This window comes from Merops nubicus, unplaced genomic scaffold, assembly GCF_000691845.1.
Source record: "Merops nubicus isolate BGI_N331 unplaced genomic scaffold, ASM69184v1 scaffold14627, whole genome shotgun sequence".
NCBI classification, from domain to species: domain Eukaryota; kingdom Metazoa; phylum Chordata; class Aves; order Coraciiformes; family Meropidae; genus Merops; species Merops nubicus.
The window spans coordinates 1-19926 of NW_008618448.1; the positions used below are offsets into that span (position 1 = coordinate 1).

Below are 19926 nucleotides of genomic sequence, written 5' to 3' on the forward strand. Positions count from 1 at the left end.
GTTCCTCAGATATTCAAGAACCTTGTCTTTGCTGACTGTGGGAGGGGCTTTTTCTTGCTGGTTCCTGCCTCATGGGCCATCCTCTTCAGAGCTGCAAGAAGTTCCCATTGAAGACTGAAACAGAAAACTTGTTCAGGACCTCGGCCTTCTCCTCATCCATTGTCACTAATTCCCTGTTGCTGTTCCTCAGGGAGGGGATGCCTTCTTTAACCTTCCTCTGCTGGTTAATGCACCTATAGAAGCCCTTCCTGTTTTCCTTTGCATCTTTTGCCACGTTCAGCTCCATCTGGGCCTTGGCCTTCCTCACCTCATCCCCACACAACCGGGCGGTGTCCCTGTATTCTCCCCAGGGTACCCAGGCAGAAGTCTGGGTGAAACACAGAAAACATCAGAAATCATAGGACCAGACTGGCAAATAACACGCACCTCAATATCGGCACAACTTAACAGCAAACTGGGGTGCTTGGCAGGGATACCAGGTTCTTACAAACTGTTCTCATGCCATCAACTGATCACATTTGGGCACCACTGAATAAGGTAGGACATGGCTCCACGTGTCACTGTCATGCTGCTAGAGGGAGTCAGGTGCAATAAGCAAAATATTTCATTAATTTGGAGCAGAGAGTTTGCCCAGCATTTAAAATAATATGAGAAAAAGATGCTGCTGTTGAGTTAAAGCTTTCCCATTCACAGCCTGGAAGTCTTGTCATTCGTCAGGGAGAGCTATTTTAAACAAACCTATATGCAGTCAGCAGCAATATATGGATAGAAAATTTATGAGGTGGGTCTTAGAATTGTTTAGGAATTCACTAAGTAGAAAACACTTTTCAAAAACCTTACTCAAGTCACCAAAATTACCTAAAATTTCTTCTGATGAGGATGATTTTTGTGATTTAAATGAGTGTTTTGCTATTTTAACTGGTATTCTTCTTGGTTTTCTATTATCTCAAGCATTTTTTTGTGTGGCATCTATTGCAATTTCCTTTCTTTTGTCAGAGTGAATGTTTCAAACTTTCAGGCATTACACCTGCAGCATCAGGTAAGCCTTTCTGAAGCTCAGCTAGCACCTGCACCAGAGCTCAGGTCCTGCCTGAAGGCTGTCCATGGTTGCCTCGGGTTTGGAATGGAGCAACCTTTATGGAGACATGAACGATAGCTTCAAGCAAATGACAATTTCTCTAGTAGTTCTGAACATCTCTTAAAGATGCTAACCCTTCAATCTTCTTGAAGACACCTCTTTTTAAATTAAAAGAACGAGGTAGATACGTTTTGGAGACAAAACTGAAATTTTTGCAATACTGATATGCACATACACACACGTGTATGCATATGTATTCTGCTTTTGCAGTTTAGGAATTCCCACCTGTCAAGCATCTTCTCTTCCTTTACTTTGAATCTCTCTGAAGTTAGCAGCATATTTTTGCAGACTGTCTGCCTCTAGCAGTGGTAAAGCTTGACGCTTACAGTTACTACCAAGGACTGGTGTGCAGACCAACATCACAGCTAAATCTCGTGTGCCACGCTGGCAGTGCAGAAAGTATCTCCTGTGGGGAGGAGCAGATGGGACAGGACCCTAAACTCACCAGCGAGGGATTCCATCCCATGTGTGTCATATTCAGTATAAAGCTGAGGGATCACAAGGGTCAAGCTGTCGTCTTCAATGGCCGGCATCCAAGGACTTTGTCCATTCTGCCTTCAATCCCAATCCATGTCTGCCTGAATCCAGTTCTGGAATCCAGCTCCTGAATCCAGTTCCCTTCTGCTGCTGAGTCCAGTCTGGGACCTCCCCAGTGCCTGCTTCACAGCAGTAGAGGTGATGATAGAGCTGCCATCGCAGGGGTGCGTTTGATACTGGGTTTGTATATATTCTATTATTATTATTATTATAGCAGTCTCAGTTTTCCCATCCATAAAACCTCTCCTTACTCCCTTTCTCTTCCCCTTTGGGAAGGGAGAGGGGTTAACAGAGAGCATCCATCACTCGTCTAGAGCTAAGCCAATGACTAGACCTTGACAGTCTGTTTAATTCATATAGAACTTATTTAACCTGACAGCAAAATGACAATCAACAACGACAACCTATCACTGCTGAAAAGACAGACAAATGCTAAAGCTGCTGGAGGGAGGAGCTGCCTGAAGGAGAAGCAGCAGCCAGGAATGAATTCTGCTAATGGAATGAAGAGTGAAAAACACAGAAAGAAGCTTGGGACACTCTTACAGAAGGTTAATGGAGAATGTATATAAAAGGAAAAAAAACCCAACATCTCATACTGCTTCTTTGTTTACTGTTGCTGCTCAATGTATAGCCCATGGGACAAACTGGTGCGTGACTTAACTATAGAAGATTGAGAGCAGCTGTACTTTAGCAGCCTTCAGGGGTAATTACTTCCTGACTTGCCTATCTGTGTGAAATATCTCCACACACTGCTCAGCTGAATACCATCTCCAGCAGATACAGCATATCAAGTCACGGAACCTGAAAGTGTTTTTCATTTGCTGCATTAAAAGTAAGCCACAATTTATTACTCTTGTCAGTTCTTTATTGGTTTTCATCCTAAAGACTAGCACATTTACAGCATACGTGGATTGGATGAACTAGAATATATAAAACAGTAGCCATATGTTTATGATATATTAATACTGCCCAGAAACAAATAAATAAAAATATTTCAATGCACAAAGCTTGGCAAATACAGTTGTGTTGGGACAAAACAGTGTTGTATTATACAATAATTTTACATGTATAAATGAAACAAAAGGCAACTGTGCTGTAGGTACTTTCACAGAACATACACAGAACATACTTGGCAACAGTTTTTTTTTTACCTTTGTATGTTTTATAATTTAAAAAATGTACTCAAAAAAGAACATTAGACAGAACTTCATTTTACAGTAATCCCTAAATTCGCCTCTCCTGTGCAACAGAAAAGCTTACTCCACCCTTGTGAAGCGTCCTATGTGGATTTCAAGTTTCACAGTTTTCCTTTTGGATGAACTCCTGGAGATCTGAGTGCTCCTCACGCCCTTTACACAAGCCCATCCGTGTGCATGTGCTGACGATGGCGTAGATAGAAAATGTTGCTGGACAACAGTGTTGTACATGTAAGCATAATGAAATCAGAGCATCTTAAACAAAATAACGTGGTACTTGAGACTGGTATTCCACCACTTTAAAAAGGCGAGCAAAAACCATGCACATAGAAAATTCAGCAACTTTTTCTGATTACATTTTCTCTGATTATATTGGTATACAAAATAAATAAGGATCCCTAAGCTCTAGAGTGGATCTAACGATTGCTGGCCACAGTCAAAGAGAGTGGCTCTGCTAACTGTTACAATAGACCTCTTGTTGTTTTCTTCTGAAGCTGAACATTTGGAAGATTTTTAGTGTAACAACACAGGACTTAAAATATAATTAACTATGTTTGAAATATACAAAATAAAATTATCAACCCATAAAAACTAAAGTATATAAAGAGTATAGTTCATACAAAAATAAATGTAGCTTTTAACAATGGGCCAGGGACTGAAGGTTGAGCAGAACTAATGGAATAACATGTCTAAAGAGATCCCATTGAAAAGGTTTTCACCATACATTTGTTTACATATTAGCAATAAAATAAAATCAACATTAGTTTATTAATTGTCAAACAAGGTCTGTAAAGTTCCCAAGGGACTGTGGTACTGTAGGTGATTTGTTCAGACCTGGGATAGGTACTACAATACACTGATTTTTGCACAGAATTCATTGTTTTGTTATCCTAGAGGAACTGAAACAGTGGTAACAACCTAGCTCAGCAGAACTCTCTGACCTGGCTTTGTAACATGCTGCTCAGTGTGAAACTGCCAAAAGCAAAATGCAAAAACTGCTGGACCTGGAACCCCCAAACCTGCATGGGAGCAGAATGAACATGACTGATTGATAGAGCAGTGACAGCACAGACAAACATCAGTGTGAGGGAGAAAGAAGCCAAAAATCAGCCATATACTTACCTGGCTGTTGCTATCTCACAAGAATAAGTGAGAAGATTTTTCTATTCTAAAGCTTATATCCTTAGAAATCGAGAAGGAAAGGGCAGTGTGCTGAACAAAGCTAGCTAGAGATGATTTAAAATGAGAGCTAAAATTTGGAAACTAATGTTTAGCTGATTTTTAAAAAGGTATCTTAGCTTCAAAGGCATTTGTTGGGAGACTATTTTTGAGGAGATCTGTTGAACGTTTTTTATGAAATGTTATCAAACTGACCACCTTGGTCATTAGCTGGAACACGTCTGAGGTTCTCATGCAGTAGCACATGAGCACTTCCTTTCTATCAACATGGGACATCACTACTTTCCTCAGAAATACCCCAAGAAGAGTCACACGTACCCCCCAGGATTCTGAACCTCTGCCCAGGTAAAATGCAAAGGTAAAGAGAAACCAGTTTGGGTTATGGAGTAACAGAGATGCGTTGGGCACTTGGAGAATTTTTGTATTAATGTATAAAATTAATTTGGGGAAAAAAATCAAAAGCCAATCAAAAAAAGGTAACCCCACCGAGATGCTAATGCTTGCAATCCAGAGGTGATATCAAAAGCCATGGGTAAAAACGTGTTGATTAACACACAGTACCATGAACAGACTGAATGTGTCTCGTGCAACATCAGCAGCCTGCTTGCTGCACTTGCCTTACGGGGGGAAGGGAGGGGGAACCCTTGCTGGCATTGATGGTTAAGCATCATTATAAATCAGTTAAGATGTGTGCCCAAGTCCTTATCTGCCAAAGAAGTCAGGAGTTTGTTTTATTTGGACAGAAGTAAAAACTAGACCCCATATACCTGGCCTTTCATGTGTTAATTCCATAGAAGAAGATGGCATCCTATATACAGTAACACATTTTCTACTCCTGGCTTTTATTGTGATGATTAAGTCAAACTTCTTTTTCTTGATTGTAATGATGCATTCTACAGTTATTAGACTGTCTAGAATCCAATCCCTTTTTATTTACAACTTTTGAGTTCTACTCGAAGTTTTAAAAAGTTTATGAAAAGCTCAATCTCAAGTCAACTCAGTATAAAAAGATGTTATGTGAAACAGCTGCCTCCATGCCGTTCCGGGAGTCCTTGCCCACCCAGGAGGTACCTGGCTCTTTGCATACAGGTCATTAGTAAATAGCACAATACCTCTTCCTTTTACATACACTGAAGGCTATTTAAACGGGCAGAGAGTCATCACACTATTCTCAAGCTAAGGTGTCAGAATAATTGTTACTATAGATTCCAATTCTGCAGGTAACATGCTCTGTATAACCTAGTGAAATGTACAAAAAAGGTTATTTGTCTCTTCTGGATGACAAGATCATGGATTAATCTAGAGTGCATCCACATGTTTTAATGGAACAGCAATTAAAGGACATAGTATGCTTAGGTTTCAACTTTTCCATAAGTTCCTTCTGGAGGCCTGTAATACTTTGGGAAAGCCTTCAGCTGCAGGGAATTAAACGCATACTTGCGACATCCAACATTCTTCATTGTATTTTCTCGCCGACAACCCTCACTGGGGAAAAAAAACAAGCACAAAAAATGACAGCAGTAAAAAGGAAAAAAAAAAAAAAAAGAAGACTTAAACTAAGATGAAATGAACTGGTTATTTTATAGCATTAACAAAAAGTTGGTTATATTTAATGAGCGTTTCATTAATTTGCCACTGCAAATATTAAAACGATGGCTCATCATACAATGCTAGTAAGAAGCACACACAATGGACACATGCTATGTCTGATTGCTAGTTTTGCATTTCTAAACAGCAGCAGTGCATCTACTGAGAAAGTCCTCTCGATGGTTTCATGTATTTCAGGGCACACTCTCGTGGAGTTCACATGCCGCTTCATTGCACAAGGGATCCCAAGAGATCGCTTACAAGCAGTTCTGCTAATTTATTAGTATATTAAGCTGAAAAAGAAAACTGCTGTTCTTTCAGTAAGAGCTTGAAAGTAATTTTATTGTTCCCTGTACGTCAGCTTTATCAGTAATCACTTAAAGATCTGATACAAAAATAATGACTTTCCAGTTATCTCTGCATGCATAAATCGACTTGAAAACCAACGCAGTCTAAAATAAAATACCTTTATCATGAAATAGCAGCTTTGTGTGGGTGCAAAAAAGAATGGCTGAGTTGAGTTACCACCCCAATGAAACAAAGCTGTGAAGAATTTAATTTTTACCCAGTGTTTTGGTGCCAATTCCCCACATTACAAAGAGGTTCTGTGCTACAATAAAAAAACCTACTCCACTTATAAGGCTTTTTGAACACTGGTAAATCTATTTCAGAGTTCCTTTGATTATATCCAAAAACAGACATACAAAGAGGAAGCACTATCTTTTAAATATAGATTATAAATAAATGTAGGCTTGCAGGAGAATGTACTTCCCTGATAGAGAACTAAAACCTAAACAATGACTTAATAGCAGAGCTTCATGGCAAAGTGTACAGTACAGCACCTCATGGTGGAAATGTCATGTTATTCCTGCCCTGGAGATGGCTGCAGCATCTACCAGCTAAACTGTGGTCATTGGACTCAAAAGGAGAGTTTGGATTCTGGTTCAGTTTGAAAGATCTCTGCTCTGACTGACCTCACCGTTCTTCTGGTTTTGGTGAACTAAAGTGACTGTAACTGTGTTCTGTCTGTACCATTCAGTGTGACTTAAACCATCTTACCTTTTTGCTCTAAGACACAGTTAAAATAAGTTTGAAAATTAATTTTCACAAATTATGGTTCAGAGTACTAATAAAACCAGTAAGTTTAACTAGCAAATACGGGGTGCTGGATGAGCATTTTCACCCCAAAGTGAGTAACACTGTTCATAAGTAATTCCACAGCATCTGGTTAGTGTCCACACCCCTCTGTGGCACAGGTGGGCCACAAACCACACATTTTCACACACCATTTCACTTGCCATGTTTCTCCTGCTGGAGGCACAGAGGCAGCATGCAGTACGGCATTTTAAATCTGAACGCCTGAGCAGAAGCACTGACCAAGCTAAAAAAGAAAGCTGAAAACTTGTCCCAACCAAAGTTTAAGGAAAAAAAGGAGAAAATCTACACTGTTTTAAAATAAAACTAGGCTTTCCTTCTAGATGGATTTAAGGCTGCAACCTTAATGATAGTAATGAGCAAAGCCTTCACACTTTATTTAACAGATTATTAATCTCAGGGAGTTCAGTGGAGATAAACTAAAGTTACTTTCACATGCTGTTAGCTTGAACCCAGGACACTCATCCCATTGCATGAACAAGGCCACAGTCCAACCTGACTTTTGTTCACTTTGTAAAAAGGTAGGTTTTGGTACCCATAGCAAAGGAACCGGTGTTAATCAGAAAGAAGAGATGATTTGTATGGAGACACAGTGGTACTAGGTATCAGCACAGGACAAGGGTATGTCCAGTACCACCTACCATGATTTTAAATGTCATCAGCAGTAATGATTTACCTAAATTCATTGCAACTAAAAATAAATAAGATACATGCTTAAATATATGTGTTTAAAAATATATCTATCTATATATATATGAAGAATAGTGAGGAAAAATACTAGGAGATAGTGTACTGTACAGTCTGATTTCATGAAGACATAAATATAAGCACATACTTTTCTTTTTTATTTAAAAGTATTTACCAAATTTAGGGTTTTATTCTAATATTTATTCTAACTGTGCTCTTCTGTTTTTAAGCTTATATGTCTCAGTTTTCAAACTTTAAAAATAAAATGGATAATAGAAGCTATAGCTACCTATGTTTCTTGAGCAAGTTAATAATAGTAGAAAATAGAAATCACAGTACTAGAAGAGTTCTCCTCAGAAGCCCAATTTTCTGTCGTTTCAGGCACCAAGCGAAGTAAATCCCTTCATGAATTTAGCAAACTACAATAAATGAGGTTAGTTTTTTTGATCAGCTATTGCTATTGACAAGCTCAGCCAGACCCCTGCATCAACAAAATCTTTCAGTTCAAATAAGCCTCTCCCAGCTTGATGTGATATATAAATGATGATCAAGTTTCATCTGCAATGATTCTGCGTTACTAAACTAGATAAGCCACTTCAGTCTCACCACTTAAATGTATGTTAACTTACCATCATTTATCTCTAAGCCACTATCAACATCATAACTTATTAAAGCCGTCCAACACTAGGAAATAACATTAATATTTAGTCTAGTGTCACTGAAACAAAGCCCAGTGGAAAAGCTCAAACCAGCCTACTGAAGGAGCTAACTGGTATCTCCCTCTTCTCGCCTGAAATATTAAAAGACCCGTATCTTTAACTTCTAGGATGATAATGACCCTGTTTCAGACTAAGTTCTACAACAGAGCATCTGAAACAGACAATGGATCATTAGCAGGCTAATGCCAATTACATCCCCTTCCTAACCACAAGGCATTCTCTTGATGTCTTTAATACATTACAAAATGCAGATCTACAAATAGAATGAAGTAATTCTGCATGCAGCGCACCGCAAGTTCTTTAGTGAGCAGGTACACTAGTCTATTAGAACATACTTAACCATGAGAAAGGAACAGGACTATGGTTCTACAAACTGTTCAGTAATGTAATTTGGATATTATGCTTTGAAAGGAAGGTAGATATTTGTTTATTTCTTTAAATAAATTTCTTACGATTTCTTATAAACCCCACCCGTGTTTTTATTTTTCTCTTCATACCTCGTAAAAATGAAAGGCAAGATTAGCATACGCCTTAAATATACAAAAAGATACAAATCCTTTTTGGACAGAGTTCCTTTCTCTGGAATACATGAAACAAGTAACACAAAACTGTATTTGGTAAGAGATCTTCAGGCCGGCTAAAGTAACGAGGTAACAGGCCAATGTCAGACTATGTTACAAGCACTGAAAGCAGAACAGTAATTTAAAGTTTCAATACAATTCTTTCTGATAAAATAATTTGATGTGTATTTACAGTTTAGTACAATAGTAACGTAAAATTGTAAGGCATAATAATAATTCTTGGCAGACAATGCTATGACACATTCCTTTGTCCAGCAGGTACCAAGTGGCAATATACATTCAAGCGCTTTTTTGTTTTTGTTTGTTTTTTAATCTTATCTTCACTTGCAACGTAATCTGGCCACCAGGTATGCTATGCTCAGAAACAGCCACACAATCAGTAAATTGGGGCTGAGAGCTAGTAAAGGAATAGAGTAGAGGAGGCTGGGATCTAGTCTGAAATCTCGGATGGGCACCAAGCCACTCAAGTTCTTCTGGGTGACTATCTCCCGTGTTCCAATGCTGTGAAAAGGAAGAAGGTTGGGAGGAGGGAAAATAAAACAGAAAGGAAGATGGACATGCAAATGAATGTATAAAAAGAGATGGCAACACAAGGTCGTCAAGAAAATGAAAAACCATGGAAGAAAGCACAACAAAACCAGAAGATGAAGTAAAGAAAGAGTGGGAAAACGTCTCAAAAATATGTATCAGCACAATTAGAAATAAAGAGAGGGAAAGAGAATAAAAGAGAAAAATAAGAAAGAAGTACTGTAGTCTACTGAAAATAAACACATGTAGGTTGAACATAAATGGTTTTCCATGTTCATTCTTTCAGATTACCAAGCAATAATATCCCATGCTGCTCTGCCATGCTTCGGCATGCTGCAAAGAAGTGGAGCTCTGAAAAGCAAGCTGAACATGAATAACCATTGTAGTATTTGACCCTTTCAAACATCTTTCCATGTATACTGCAGTGAAACAATTTAACCTCGCAACTACCTGCTCCCAAACCACCCACTTATTTTTCTGCTTCAGCATGAATTCAGGCGTGTATCAATACGCCTCCCGAACACACGTTTCTGAAGTGCCTCAGTTTATGCAAGACGTGCTGTGCAGCCCACCCCACCACGCCCCCGCCTCCTGCATTGCTTTGAACACTAAAGGCCTGCAGTGGAGAACACCTCTGCAGGTAACCCAAGGCTCTGTAGGGTGCTGTTTTGTTTTGGATCACATTTATACCCTGTGCAGTTCAATTCTATTTTTAGTTCACAAAGCAACAACTAAATGGAACCTGTGAGCCTGATGCTGTTAGAACAAGTGTACTCACTCCATCTGTGAAAGGTGATAGATAACCTTGCAGGTTGCATAGCAAGGTTAGGTAACCAACAGACAATGTCTTGGAAGACAGAAGAGATACTCTGGAGATAGTGAAAGAGAAAAAGAGTGTTCAAATGCTGAGGACACTTCAAATCAAATGGAATTAGGTGGGCAGTGAACTAAACGAACGGTATTTCTGACCTGGATTAACACAACCAAATTGGTGATCAAAATACGCTTTCACTTCTGGTGCCCACACTAGATAGGGGTAGACTGAATCTGTGATGCCTACAGATCATAATTATCTTTGTATCAGCAGGGAGCAGAGTGTGTGAGTGGCCAGAAGAACCAGTAAGTACAAAGCTAATGTTGAATGGATAAAGAATCAACAGAATAGTCTGGTATAAGAAAAGTGTTTTAGAATATAGATAAGTAAAGCACCGGGAGAGGTAAAGAAGGAAGAGACTCAAAATGACAAGGTGCCATTCTGACCACCACATGCCACATTCCTAGCATTAGAAATCAGCATCAAGCTACTTGGTTTTACAGAAAGACATATGCACAGACACATACAGTAGGAATGGAGGCAAGAGCTGGGAAGTGCCTTCCTTTCACTGTCATCTCACATGGATGCTTCTACTTGAGGGATGAGAAGCCACCTTTTGGAAATACCAAAAATAAGCTGGGCTACCTTAAATTTGTAAAGGACTTGGCTACCCAAGCTGATTTTGATTGAAACTGGATTAGAGCATATTCACAGAAAAAGCTTCACTGGTCTATCTGACAGGACAGTGATCTAGCAGGGGGAAAGAGGGCAAGGAGTCACAGCTCTAGTGGGAAGCACTGGCACTACTGCAGATGGAAGAAGCTATGTCATCCAGCTGGGCTTCGACTCTTGAGCTGCCTTCCTTGGCCAGGTAGTAACTTCTCCTGTAGCTTGGACTTCCAGACATATCATCATGATTTTACTATTTGTAGGCTGTGAGTTACCATATATTTGATTTGGGACTGGAAAAGCTGTGACTTATTTATAGAAAAGTGAGTTTATTCTGATAGGATACCAGTTCCTAAGGCAAAAGCCACAAACTTGCATATGTGAATTTCTACAAGAATCTACAACGAGCACTCAGTGTTCTCTCCCTGATGCCCATGCTCACTGAACATATTATGGATAGATAATTATCACAAGACCAGGAAGGGAAGGAAGTCCCTGAGGACAAGTAACTGTGAACTAACAGGCCTGAAGACCAACATCACATGGAAGAAGAGGGTGCTTTCTTAATCTTTCAAGAACAGTGTACGTAGGATGCTTTACTTCTCTGGAAAGTTACCAGTAGAGAAGAGATAAAATACTTGGAGTCCCACAACTTAATAGTGCTACTTCCAACTGCCCCAGAAATTTCAAAAGTTTTCAAGACTGAACCAAGACTACTTTCTCCAGTACAGTTACACAAATAAAAGATCTAACTTAAAAGAAAAAAGCCAAGTTTTCTGAATGCTCTGGAAGTAATTTGCTGCCTTTTCACTTCTTATGTCTGTCATCCAGGTCAGGTCACCCTGTCCAGGCTGAAATGGCTTAGGCTGGAGCTGGGCTCCTACATATTTGTTCTGTAATCCTACCGTTTGTTGAGAGATATTGGCACAATTCTGTGCCATTGTTCCTGAGCAGAATCTGCAAACAATTATAAAAAGACAACCACCTACCCCAAAGAGTGATGAGATCTGAGGAATAAAGTGATGGACTTGAAGAATGGTCTAATCTTAGTATTTCTTCAGGACTAGTCAGTATTTGTTCTACAGTATTTCTCTTAGTCGAGGATTTAACAGAAGAGAAAGTCATATCCTTGACCTGTCAGAGCAAGTCCCTGATGTTGCTAGAACACATGACCCAAAGGTTTTGATTGAATTGGCTCTCTTTCAATACCTCTGTATAGGTCAGCATAAAGCAATGCATTTCTTGGGTCAATTTTATCCTGTGTTATATTAAATCGATAGTCTGAAGGTCCAAACCAATGTTATTATTAACCTCTGTCTCTACTGTGTCCACAGCTGCATAAAACCCCCCAACATTAACTCAGTTAACTCATTTAAAGCAAGCAACAAGATTCCTACTATTATCCTAATTCAGATCTTATTCTAAGTAAACAATTGTGCAATAACCCTTTTTTTCTTTCAGGTGTCTAAGTCAAGTTGCGTAATTTAAATAAAGCTACTTGAGAGACACTTAGCTCCATTTTAAGTTGGTAACTTCTCCCTCATAAAGCTGTTCCAAGTTTTATGTCTAATGGCAAGGTTTAATTAGTTTCTGAATACAGTTTTCATGTACTGTACTAACTCGATAACAATGCAGCAAAAAGTGCAAAAAGATAAATGAAAATAAAAAAGTCCAGTGATGTCCAAAGAGATGCAGATATAAACCCCAAATTATTAGTGTAAGAGGCTGCAAGTGTTCTTATAGGACACATTTTCCTTCTAGGCAACTGAAGAGTAAGAAAGGGTCAAACAGCAAAAACATACAGAAAGGATAAGAGAATTAAACACTCTAGAGAATTTGGTGAGAAGACACACAGTACAGTACATTCAGTAAGAGTGAATGTTGAAAAACAGGACTGAACAGCATTGTTGAACTACACTGATAAAGACTAAAGCTAGATTTCTTATCCTTTCTTTTGGTATGTGAGTTACGGAGTTTTCCAGCAGTGCTTGAAACAAGGCATTGAACAACAGTAAACAGATTTTCTTTTTTTGTTCTTTAGGACAGTATCTAATTCTGCAAACATCTCTGCTGCTTCAGAATACAGAACATCATTATATTGATAGGACAACAGCACACTGACACGTTGTGATGGAATTTGGTTGCTGTATTGTGAAACACTCATAGTGACATTTTGCCTAGTGAGCAGTGTTTCACTGCTAAAGAATACACGTGGTGAACCAGTGCAAACTGCAGGTGTCCATGTTTCCAAGAACAAAAGACAGATCATCCCGGAGAAATCTGCCTGATCTAGCAGTAAGAAACCCAGTGCTATGACAGTTCAGGTAGCCACAACATTAAACAACTTTCACAGGAGCACCAGTTTCCTGTTCTGTAAGCTCAGCATTAATTGAAAACATGTTTTTACATGCTTCTCTGAAAACTCCCCGTTCACTACTGAGAACTAAAGTCTATCTGATGCAAACCTGGCAACAACGCAGCTTTAGCATATGCAACTCACTTATACATGCAAGGGAGGGATGAATTCTAGCAGTCAGTTTTGCAGTTTTCTGACTTTATCCTACTTTTCTCCCTTTTGATAGAAACAGAGACCGCTGCTCCTCTGCAGTTTGCATGGTTCCTCATTTAGGAATAAGTGACACATTCAAATTCTTACCTCCTCATACACTCCAGAGCCTGGGTGAAGACCTGTGGAGCCATTCCGTGCTCATGCTGTAGGATCAGACACTGCTCCAGGGTGACTGACATGGCAGTCCTGTCCTTGGCGCTCTTGCAGCTTGTAAATCGAACACCGTTGAGTCTGCGGCACACCTAGAAAGGGGATATGGAATTCATCCTTCCTGCCCCACACACAGCCTTCTGCCAGAGAACACACCTGTACTGCTCAGACAGACACAAACGTGGCGCAGGACTCTGCCCAAAGTCGTGATCTTTGAGAGAGCAGAACTTTGTTCCCTGAGCTGTGGGGGAAATACTGATGTGGAAAATAGATTTCATCTCCCCATGTCTCGTTCTAGGGGAGGCGTCACCTGGCTGCACCTCCAAGCTTCGTGCAAGCGCACGAAGCAATTCAAACATATTGGTAATAAAAAAGGGGAAAATACATATGAACACAGAAAATGAGCTGAACTATGCAGAAGTGCTTAAGATTGATAAATACCTCAGCAGCTTGCCAAAGGATATCAACATTCTTATTTTTCCTTGCATGTACATTTTGTCCCAGGAATCTTAACAGTTCAGGCAGGCACGTCTGACTACGAGATCGAGGTAGACCTATAAAACAAACAAAACCAACCCCACTTATTTATTTGTGCTCAACACTTCTACAAAGATAAATTACATGGGAAGTGTTCCTATATGCCTGTTATAAAAGCAATAGTATTTTCTTGAAGCTATCAAAGCTTACAACTAATCCAATCCTTAATGACTTAGTAGCACCAACAAAACAAATTTAATTAAACTAAGTTAAACTCATTCGGAAATATACTATCAAGTTACTTAAAATTTCACAAGATCAGAATCTGACAGAAATATAACAACAGGATGAACAAAGGAAGCAAGACTGGTGTAGTATCTTAGTTTGTGTCTCATGTACTTGCTCTCACACACTGCTCAGAAATGTATGCAAACAGGGACCTGCCTCTGATATCACCCCTAAGAGGTGACAGGCTATCATGCATGTCTCTACAGAAATTCTGAAGATATTTGATATTCTGCTCACATTTTCAATTTTAGATTTGCAAGTTGGCCAGTTTTCAGTTACAAGAAATGCTTACTCTGACAGAAGACTGCACTGCCACAATCTGTTTCTTAGGATTTTACTAAGTGGAAATAAATAAACGGATTTTTTTTTTTTTTTAATATTTCAAAGTCCTTTCAGTAGTCATATATTTCAAGCATTACAGATCATCTCTTACATAGGTAGTGAGATACTTAAAGACAACCAATAACAAGTATTAAATAGGTTGACTTTTTTGTTTGTTTGGTTTTGTTTTGTTTTTTAAAGGGCTAACTACAGAGGACACCAACTAAAGCTGCGACTGGATAAATAAGGATGTACACGCTGTTAAAAATGACTATGTGACAAAGAGAACCCCATATGGATGATGTATGAGGTTTTATTTTTGGACCACGCATCTTCTCACAGCAAACAGTATGTTAGACTAACCTAATCTTCCTTTATGCCAAGGTGACGCACTCAGTGGACAGGAGAAAGGCTGTGGATGTTGTCTACCTAGATTTCATTAAAGCCTTTAACACTGTTTCCCACAGCATTTTCTGGGACAAACTGGTTGCTCGTGACTTGGACAGGTGTACTGTTTGGTGGGTAGAAAACTGGCTAGATGGTCAAGCCCAAAGAGCTGCAGTGAATGGAGTTAATTCCTGTTGGTGGCCAGTCACAAGTGGTGTTCCCCAGAGCTCAGTACTGGGGACACTTCTGTTTAGTACCTTTTTCAATGATATGGATCAGGGGATTAAGGGCACCCTTAGTAAGTTTGCAGACAACACCGAGTTAGTTGGGTGTGTTGATCTGCCTGGGGATAGAGAAGCTACACAGAGGGTTCTGGATAGGCTGGGTCAATGGACTGAGGCCAGTTCTAGAAGCTTCAACAAGGCCAAGTGCCAAGTCCTGCACTTGGGTCACAACCCAATGTAATGCTACAGGCTTGGTGATGAGTGGCTGGAAAGGTGCGCAGCAGAAAAGGATCTGGGGGTGTTGGTTGACAGCCAACTGAACATGAGCCAGCAGTGTGCCCAGGTGGCCAAGAAGGCCAGTGGCATCCTGGCTTATATCAGAAGTAGTGGGGCCACCAGGACTAGGGAAGTGATTATGCTCCTGTATTCAGAACTGGTGAGGCCACATTTCAAATTTCCTGTACTCAGAACTGGTGAGGCCACATTTCAAATACTGTGTTCAGTTTTGGGTCCCTCACTACAAAAAAGACACCAAAGTGATGGAGCACATTCAAGAAGGGCAATACAGCTGGTGAAGGGTCTAGAGAAAAGGTCTTACAAAGGGTGGATGAGGGAACCGAGTTTGTTTTGTCTGGAGAAAAGGAGTTGCAGGGGAGATGTTATCTCTCTCTACAGCTACCTGAAAGGAGGTTGAAGAGAGGTGGGTGTCAGTCTCTTCTCCTATGACCTCCAACCCAACCCATTCTATCATTAACAATACTGTGCATATGCTGCTCTGCTTGAACTCTATACCTAGAAAGAAAATAGTTCCTATAAACAATAAGAGGGCACAGACCATCTCTCCAAGTATTTCTACAGACAAGGAGAGATAAAGGAACAAGAAGCTAATGAAGCTATGACAGTAATTCACTTCTTAGAAATTCTGCAGTGCTTACAATTAAGAGCACAGGGACAAGGACAGTGGATCAGGAATGAACTTTCCTCATACATTGTTCCTGAAGTGAACATTTCCTATAACCTGCCAGCAGATACTTCACTGGGCCTCCTGTCTCCTAGAATGCTCTGTGTTGTTTTTCTTTTACCTCTACTTACCACAGACTACACCATTGGCTGGTCATAATAAACACATTTCACAGGTAAACGTAAAATGTTATTTTCTCTTGTCAAGGTTTCATGAAAAAGTATGTCTCACTTTGCACATCCCAAACAGCATCAGAGAGGAGGTACAAAACACACCCTCAGACCTTCCTCCTGACAAGTACAGCCTCATATTTGTCCATACAGTCTCAGCTTTTCACAGAGCATCTCTAACAAAACTGCAATATGTTTTTCCCACTTCTAATCAAAACTTTTGCTGAATATTTATAACCACAAACCATTTGTCCAAGCTGGATTGCAAAACCAGACACAATATGTCTGCTTTTATGCAGGACAAACAGTGAAGCAGAAATAAGTTTTGGCACAGATTTTCCCCCCTTGTGGTATTCATTTCATGTGGCAGGGATCAGTATAGTGACAAGTAACAAGAATAAGGGAGAAAAAGCAGGTAGACACAAGACTTTTTTTTTTCCCACTGCTAAGGTGCATGTTAATGCCACCAGTCCAACACTGCACACCAGCCATATTCACAACTTCAAATTACTTGAAGAAAAACTTCTGGTATGAGGTGTGTTACTGGTAAATGAGATACTCAAGGTCGTGGCACTAGTGCTCCTTAAAAACAGAACAGTAAGTATAAAGTTAAAACAGAATTCAAAAAACATGAAAAGACATGGAACAAATGACAGGACAGAAACAGATTGCAGGATTAAAAAAAGTTTCAGGAAAAAAGGCAAGAGCTAAAAGATTATTGGATCAGCATAAGAGGTTTAGGGATGACAGAAGAGGCTGAAGTAAAAAAAAAAGCAAGCAAAATCAAAGAGGAAGCAGCTGAATGGGAATGGAGTGGGAAGACTAGACAGACATGAACTAGCAGGGAGAAAAGCAGAACAGAAATCACTTTAGATGGATTAGCTTTTGAACGGTACACAACAGCCTGATTCTAGACTACTATATAATAAAAATAAGAAAATTTTGCAGCTAAGATTTCAGAGAATTAAGTATACAAGATTATGAATGTCTGGAAGGAGGGAAACCACTTCTGCTCTCTCTTGTGTCAAAAAAAAATTCAGGGTAATTCGAAGTACAATAATGTACTTAGACAAAATTCTAACTACCTTGTTGAACGTTGCTGCATTTGTATTTCTGCAATAACATTGCAATTGTCAGACCCATTAAATTAGCTTACAGGAAGTTGGACATTAATAACAATGAAACAATGAATTTTCACCATTTTTGTGATCACATGTAAGTAACATTTATGCCACTGCTTCCCAAAAAAGCAGTAACAAGCAAGGTATCTTCCTGTATAACCACTAAAATTCAAGCTTGCAGCTACTGTCTGTCTTCCAGGTGCTAGACTTCTCTGTTGCTGCCTGCAGATGTAATAATTACAGGGAAGTGTCAAGGGATAAGCAGAGGGAAAGTGATTAAGTTCCTAAAAACTGGCAGTTGTTCTCTGTTGTAAGTGCAGAGAACACTTACATGTGCAGACCAAAAACTGCACATAAAAGTGCTGCTGCAATAACCTGTTGCTTTCATGCATTCCCCTCATGGCAATCTAACTGCCTAGCTGCATGTTTATACAGCACATAAAGCCACATAGAAAGAAATGTAAAGTAAAAGTAAATTAAAAAAAGGAAAGTTATTCAGACTGACCTTTAAAACTCTTGAATCTGCTCTACTTAGTACTAATTTATTAAAATAGAGTTGCAAGATTTCTTGGAGGTTACTAATGCTGGTGTATCATCAACGTTTAAACAACTAACACAGCAAAGAATTGAAAAAAAAAAAACAAACCAGCCTGAACTGTTCAACCAATTTGCCATTAGTTACCAAATACTTACAATCATCAGGCAAAACTTCCTTGAACTGCTCAAAATATGAATTCAATCGCACTAAACTTTCCATATTAATTATTTCTTGCAGTGAGGTGTCTCCGAACCTTGAAAAGGCAAAGAAGGGAAAAGTTAAGCTCAAGGTATAAGGTTTCTCCCCTTTGAAACAACTGCACTTGGCAACATGACTCCCAGAAAACTGTTTGAAGATTCCTCCCATTACATTCTTAACCATTCCAATGCACAGTAAAGTGTAAAAGAGAAGTACTGTAGCTATTCATTATAGAAAAACTATAGGAGCATGAAGGAAAACTGGGAAGGAAGTTGAAAGAAAAACACTGTAGAAGAGAGTATTTAAAATTCTTTGGCTTTTGTGTCTCTCTTTCAATATTAAATACTCACTTGGTCAACCATTTTGCATAAATTCAGACTTTTAATATTAGATGTACCAGTTTAGTTTATAAGCTTATAATAACCATAGCATCAGCAGATAGGATTGAGAACTTTGGTTTCAGGTATGTGAGGAACACGCATCTAGGAGTAATAGACCATGAATGTAACAAATAGTCAACAATGCCATGCTTCATCTCATCTAACTGTATCTACACACACAGATACAGACAGTGCTGATACCTGTATACTCTAGCCACCTTGGACTCCCTCTGCAGGCAACAGAGGACAACAGTAACTGCTGGAAGGCCTTTGTTAGAGTTTGCCTAGTTTTCCACCACCATACTGCACACTCCACCCCAGTACCAAGGCTGCTGTCACAACATGCATGTGCCTGACCTCACTGGAGTTCCCTGTTAGACCAGTGTCCTGTCAACGTATTCTTAACAGGATATGGCCATAACACAGGGATGCTCTGGTGGCTCTTCCAAAACCGAGCAGTTTCCCTACAAAATATAATTTCAAAATTACATTTTTCAGCTTTACAAGCACAGTGTTGCATTACATAAGTCCTGTAAAGATGTGTTAAAACAAAGGTCCATCTAGCCTATAATCCTGGTTTTTGACAATGAGTGAGTCTAAGGGACAGTGCAAAGCCAAGAGGGGAAATACACATCAATACTCAGAATGATCTCTCAGCCTCTAGTGATCTGTCACTGACAGCAGTCTCAGGTCACAAGCAGCCCCTCTGTGTTAAATAGCTCACGACAGATTTCCTCTTCTACAAATTCACTTCTGAACCACAGAAACCTTGTGGACTAGACTCAAACCCATAAGGTAAGGAGCTCCTTATCTATGTGCCAGACAAAGAAAGACCTCATTTTGTTTTGCATTTGATAGCTCCATTCAGTATGCCCTTGTTTGTGTACTGGAGAAACTGAATTGCCGTTAGTAATGCAGCAGTGCAACTCCACAGAGACATACTTCCATCAGCACAGGAGACTGCTGAACTGCCGTTAAGGTTGAGCCTGCATGACTGAATACATACTTCTCTGCCAGGGTTTGCTGCTCATTGATTCCCACATTGAAAAGAACAGGCTGGACCCTCAGTAACATGCCACTTTGAATCTCTCGCGGCAGCAAATCAAACAAGGCGCTTGGCAAAGGGATCCTCACGTTGAATCCATCACTGCAAAGAAACGAGCAGCTATTAGGCATGAAGATCACAAAGCTACGTTCTGAGATTGTGTTTATGTGAAGAGGAATAACATGTAGAACAAATTATGACTATTAAGAAAACAAGCTTCCGTCAAAACTGAGGACTTTAGGGAACTGTCACAGCTTGCTCCTAATCAGAAAAACTATTTTAGTTGAAAAACAAACCTGCAGCAACT

The 19926-nt window shown here is 39.6% G+C and overlaps 1 protein-coding gene across 1 annotated transcript in view; it reads right to left on the reverse strand.

Moving 5' to 3' along the window:
- Positions 1–4908: 4908 nt before the first annotated feature.
- The window catches only part of INPP4A (inositol polyphosphate-4-phosphatase, type I, 107kDa), a 50114-nt gene continuing 35096 nt past the window's right edge, over positions 4909–19926 (reverse strand). The window contains exons 21-25 of the mRNA XM_008943462.1: positions 19581–19721; positions 18152–18249; positions 13951–14063; positions 13447–13601; positions 4909–5535 (exon numbers count right to left, since the gene is read on the reverse strand). Coding sequence (XP_008941710.1) covers positions 5403–5535; positions 13447–13601; positions 13951–14063; positions 18152–18249; positions 19581–19721 — 640 coding nt within the window. The 3' untranslated portion in view covers positions 4909–5402. The remainder of the gene's footprint in view (positions 5536–13446; positions 13602–13950; positions 14064–18151; positions 18250–19580; positions 19722–19926) is intronic.